The following is a 5310-nucleotide window of genomic DNA, read 5'->3' on the forward strand; positions in this document are numbered from 1 at the left end:
TTTCTTTTTCTTCGTTCTTTTTTATCATAACAATCAATTTTATTGTTATCTACTTCATCAACAACCATCTCTTCATAAATTATTAGTCAAAAATACTTTTATTATTCTTTACATATTTATATTCTTATTAGATTGAGTTTATCTGCACAACCATCTGCCTAAACAAGCTTGACTACTATAAGAGTCTGTTATTACCAAACACACAACACTTAGTCATTGTGTTGTTAAAAGACTCATTGAATAGGCATAATGCAACACATGCTAATTTGGAATAAGACTTTTAAATGATGAGATAGTATATACATGGAAGGAGTTATAACCAATAAGAAAAGAATTAGAGAATAAGAAGAAACAAAAAGAATGAAGAAAATGACTAATGGGTAATATAAACATGATAGATAATGAAAAGAAGATTGGATAAATAAGATATTAAAAGAGAAGTTAATAATTAAAGAAAATAAGATAAAGAAAAATATTTCTAAAGATTATAACAATAAAAAGGGTTTTAAGAGAAAGAAAGAGAGAAAGAGAAAAATCAAATGACAGAGCCACAAGGTTTTGATCCCACAAAGTTTAAATTAATTACACGAAATGTTCTTACAGAATACAAAGAATTACCAAATGATTTAGCACGTGTTCAACGATCAATGAAAGAAGAAGATCATCCATTTGCACAAGCAAGAGAATATAAACGAGCACTAAATGCAACAAAATTAGATAAAATATTTGCTAAACCATTTATAGGGAATTTAGCAGGACATCCAGATGGAGTAACATGTATAACTCGAACAGGAAATGAAATATCATATATGGCAAGTGGAGGATATGATGGAGAAGTAAGAGTATGGAATGTTGGAACAAAACAATGTTTGTATACTATTCAAGCACATGACACAGTTTGTAAAGGAATTAGTGTTTCTACAACAAAAATACCATATATTGTTACATGTTCAACTGATCATACATGTAAATTATGGCCATTATCAATTTCTACAGAAGAAGATAGTAAACCAGCAAAAGTAAATGCACCATTAATGACATATAATCATGAAATACCATTTTCATGTATTGATACAAGAAGAGGAACAGAAGATTTTTGTACAGGAACAAGTGAAGGACTTGATTTATGGACATTTAGTAGAAATGAGATTGTACAACATTATGATACAGAAACAGATGGAGTTTTAGGATGTAAGATTAGTCCAACAGAAAATAATGTTGTTGGAATAACAGGAGGGAATCGAAGTATTATATTAATTGATCTTCGAGCAAATACACCAATTAAAACAGTTTATGGAGTAAGAAGATATAATGATTTATCATGGAATCCACAACAAGTATATATGTTTACTGCATGTAGTGATGATTGGAATCTTTATACATATGACATAAGAAGACTTAATGAAGCACGTACAATTCATAAAGGACATCTTGGACCAGTACTTACAGTTGATTATTCCCCTACAGGAAGAGAATTTGCTACAGGGTCATATGATAAATGTATTAGAATTTATAATGAATGGTGTGGATATGCAAGAGATTGTTATCACACACAAAGAATGCAAAAAGTGTTTAATGTTTGTTATAGTGGAGATGGTCATTATATATTTAGTGGATCTGATGAAGGAAATATTAGAATATGGAAAGCATTTGCAAGTGAATCAACTAAAATTAAAGATAAAAGAGAAATTGCCAAACTTAATTATCTTAATGGATTAAAAAAGAAATATAAAGACATGCCAGAAATTAGAAGAATAGCAAATCATATTCATCTTCCTAAAGAATTAATGCATACAAAAACAATTAGAGATACAATGATTCTTAGTGAAAAGAAGAAAGAATTAAATAGAAAGAAACATGCTAAAAAAGAAAGAAAAACTAAGAAAGAGAAAGAAGAAAATGAGGAATAAAATAAATTTTAATTATTTTCGTTAAATAAAACATTTTTACAAATATATAAAAAGAAATGAATGATTTACAAGACAGTACAACAAGAATGATAATGGTTTTGTTTAAATGAAGTTTTAGTTTTTAATGTTTCTTTTTCTTCTTCTTCTTCAGAGACATGTTTATTTGTTAATCTAAGAGGCTCAGAAAGAAGTTTTTTTATTAAATCTTGGAACAACACATCTACATTGTTATTTGATTTAGCACTTGTCTCAATAAATTCAAATCCTTCTCTTTTAGCAAGATCTTGTGCTTCTTGACTAGAAACAATTCTATTTGCAGCTAAATCAGTTTTATTTCCTACAAGATATTTGATAATGTCTTTAGGTGCATAATATCCAACATCTTTTAACCATCCTTTGACACTTTCATACGTTGTTCTATCAGAAATATCAAATACTACAATGACAGCATTACATCCTTCATAGTAACTTCTTGACATCATTGATTTTTGTTGTTTACCATTATAATTCCACTATGACAAATAAGTTTAAAAAAGGTGTTTGTATTTTTATAAAAAACAAACTACATTTAAAAATACTTCTTTGCCATCAACATAATAATTTTTTGTATTACAATTTGTTGATTTATTGCTGTCTTTAAAATAACCGTACTATAAATTAAACATTTGACAAGATAATATAAAATAAACAAACCAGAAGTTGGTTAATTAAACACATCTTTCCAACACCCTCATCTCCAACTATAACGATGGTAAATGATTTTGTTTCATTATTTTCATTACACCAACTATCTCTTTCATTTGGTTTTCCGGTAACATAACTTTGGCTATAGATTGATGGAGGTATTGTTGAAGAGAATGTTTGCCCTTCTTTTGTCATAGTTAATTCAAACTATTTAATCAGTTCTTTCAATGATAACTCTTACTTGTTGTTTTTTAATAGTTTGTGTTGTTGCTATATCTGGTAGTTATTTTATAATTTATTCTTTCTATTTTTTGCTTATTTCTACCAAAGGGTAACATTTTATTTAACACTCTTTTTTTAAAAGTACTTGAATTAATGTTTTAAATGCAAGCTGAAAAAATTTTTTTTTGTTGTATTAACTTTTTACACTTTCTTCCTTCATTTTTGCAGTTTATATCCATTATTCTTTGAATTTATTTTAACATATATACCAAAAATTAATAGAATTAAAAAAAAATTAAATATTTTTGGAAATTTATTATGAAAAATTAATAAATGAAAATAAGGAGATAATATATCCTAGTAAATAGAATTAGTTCAATTTATTAATACCCACCATCATAACAACTATTTTATTCATTTTACATACAAAATAATTATTTTTGCATTCTGAATTATTTTAACTCTATCTAAATATTTTACACAACCTCATTTGTTCTATATTCTTTTTGAAGTTTTTTGTATTCTTCAATTGTGTTATACCATAAATCAGTTCCTGGAAATCTATACTTTCCTTTTCTAATATGGACTGGTGTAAAGTTAAACATTCTTTCTGCTTGTTCTTTTGATACAATTAAATATGAGTTTTGTGTTCGAAGGTCAATAATATTATTATTAACTGGAACATTAATTTTTTCTGCAGTTTTAACTAATGTAATATCATTAAATTCTTCAATTTTTTTTCTTATTTTTTCCTCATTGCTTCCACTTATTTCATTCATACTTGATTGAAGAATAGGATCATCAATTAAGTCAGCAACATCTTTATCTTCTTCCATTTTTTCTTCTTTTTCTTCAGTATTTATAAGTGTTTTATCATATTCATTTTCTTTTTTGATTCTCCTTGTGTATTTTCTTTTAGTTCTTTTATTCACTTTCTTTGGTGTTTCTTCATCTCCAATAAAAGAAGTGTCAATGTCTTCATTACCTTTTTTTGGTTTTTTTAATTTTATTGGTGCAATAGATCTTGTAAGTCTTCTATTTGTTGGGTACTTATGATGAAGCTCTTCTTGCATTTCCTCCATATTAATTTCTTCATTTTCTGCTAAGAGATGAGTTGTTTACTTTCATTATAAAACAATCACAAATGTTGTCATTCACTAAAGACATATATTTTTGTTGATGAATTTATTTCAAATACTCAAAAACTTTAGTCATATTTCTTGTAATGTCTTATAATACTTGAACAAACAATTTACTGATATACTTGTATCTTCATATTCATCATCTTCTTCTTCTTTTATTTTACCCTTTTTTGAATAAACTGATTGATATCTTGCTTGGTGTTTTCTTCTTCCAATGCTTCTTCTTCCACTCATCAATTAGATTATTTAAGTTTTTCTTTCTTTTCTTTTCAAGTTTTAGTTCTCTTTATATCTTTTCGTTTTTAGAAGATTCTTGACTTGTTGTGTATTAGCTTTTTAATAGTTTTTTTAATTTTCTTTATTTAACTTTTTTCATGATTTTTTATAGTTTTCTTGAACATTTCTTGAAATACAAAAATACCATATCTATTTATATTCATTTTGATTTATATTTTTTAATTTCTTTTTTGGTTTTCATAATGTGTTATATATTCATTTTTAAGAAAACTTAAAAAAAACAAAGAACTTAAAATTGAAGAGAAATGGCGGAAACTAAACAGAATCGACATTTTAATTCAATTAAAATAGGGGAATTATTGTCTATTTCAACAAGACCAGAATTAGGTCCAACCGATATATTATATGAATATCAACAATACCTTGAGGGATATTTTACTAAAACATTGTCAGTGAGAAAAGAAAAACCTAAATATATTGTTTGTGATAAAAAGTCAAAATTGTTATTAGAGTTAACTGTTGGTACTGAGTTACAAAACCCAAAATATTCGATAGAAGATATATTATTACCATCAGAAGTAAATAATTATAGAAGAGATGTTACAAATTTTATTTTTTTAGCAAGTGACATTGAAGGATATAAACAAATAGCAGAAGCAATGAAAAAGATTCGGTCTAATAATCAGAGTGAACTTAATGATGATAGTTTAATTGAGAATTTTACAGTATTACGTCCATTTGGTACAGAAATGTGGGATATAGAAATGATTAATTTTTGTGAAATGACACGATGTAAAATAGAAAGATTGCCTATTATTCTTCCTCTTGTTCAAGAAGATGTTTTGTCAATGCAAATTGATGATGCATTTGTTAGAATTTATTCTAATTTTGATTTAGGAATTTTACAATTATGTGCTGAAGGAATAAATGATCTTCAAAAGGTTATTGGTAGATTTCCACGCATTCATTCATTAGGAAAATTATCACGAAAACTTAATATAATGATATCAAATCCTATAGGTGAAACTGGAATCTCAACAAGATTTAGTGATTGTTTTATTTTTGATAGAACAGATGATTTGATAACTCCTCATATGCAAGGATATAATTATTAT

General features: G+C 26.3%; 4 protein-coding genes and 1 pseudogene across 4 annotated transcripts in view; 2 read left to right on the plus strand and 3 right to left on the minus strand.

The window, feature by feature from the left end:
- Positions 1-539: 539 nt before the first annotated feature.
- Positions 540-1910, plus strand: EHI_085680 (WD repeat protein; the record flags this gene model as incomplete). The annotated part of the gene is made up of 1 exon (XM_650225.1): positions 540-1910. One exon carries the CDS (start codon positions 540-542, stop codon positions 1908-1910), a length of 1371 nt encoding a protein of 456 aa, XP_655317.1.
- Positions 1911-1975: 65 nt separating this feature from the next.
- On the minus strand, positions 1976-2789 carry EHI_085690 (annotated as a pseudogene).
- A 503-nt stretch (positions 2790-3292) lies between these two features.
- Positions 3293-4192, minus strand: EHI_085700 (uncharacterized protein; the record flags this gene model as incomplete). The annotated part of the gene is made up of 2 exons (XM_650224.2): positions 3293-3918; positions 4066-4192. The coding sequence occupies 2 exons, from the start codon at positions 4190-4192 to the stop codon at positions 3293-3295; spliced, it is 753 nt and encodes a 250-aa protein (XP_655316.2).
- A 308-nt stretch (positions 4193-4500) lies between these two features.
- EHI_085710 (uncharacterized protein) lies at positions 4501-5197 on the plus strand (the record flags this gene model as incomplete). The annotated part of the gene is made up of 2 exons (XM_001914205.1): positions 4501-5064; positions 5171-5197. The coding sequence occupies 2 exons, from the start codon at positions 4501-4503 to the stop codon at positions 5195-5197; spliced, it is 591 nt and encodes a 196-aa protein (XP_001914240.1).
- Positions 5198-5306: 109 nt separating this feature from the next.
- EHI_085720 (uncharacterized protein) overlaps positions 5307-5310 on the minus strand; it is a gene marked incomplete at both ends in the record, with an annotated part of 885 nt that continues 881 nt past the window's right edge. Inside the window, one exon of the mRNA XM_001914206.1 lies at positions 5307-5310. This exon is cut by the window's right edge and continues 881 nt beyond it. Within this exon, the coding sequence (XP_001914241.1) occupies positions 5307-5310 (4 nt within the window).

The sequence above is a fragment of the Entamoeba histolytica genome, genomic scaffold, assembly GCF_000208925.1.
Source record: "Entamoeba histolytica HM-1:IMSS scf_1104750517613 genomic scaffold, whole genome shotgun sequence".
Lineage (NCBI taxonomy): Eukaryota > Evosea > Mastigamoebida > Endamoebidae > Entamoeba > Entamoeba histolytica.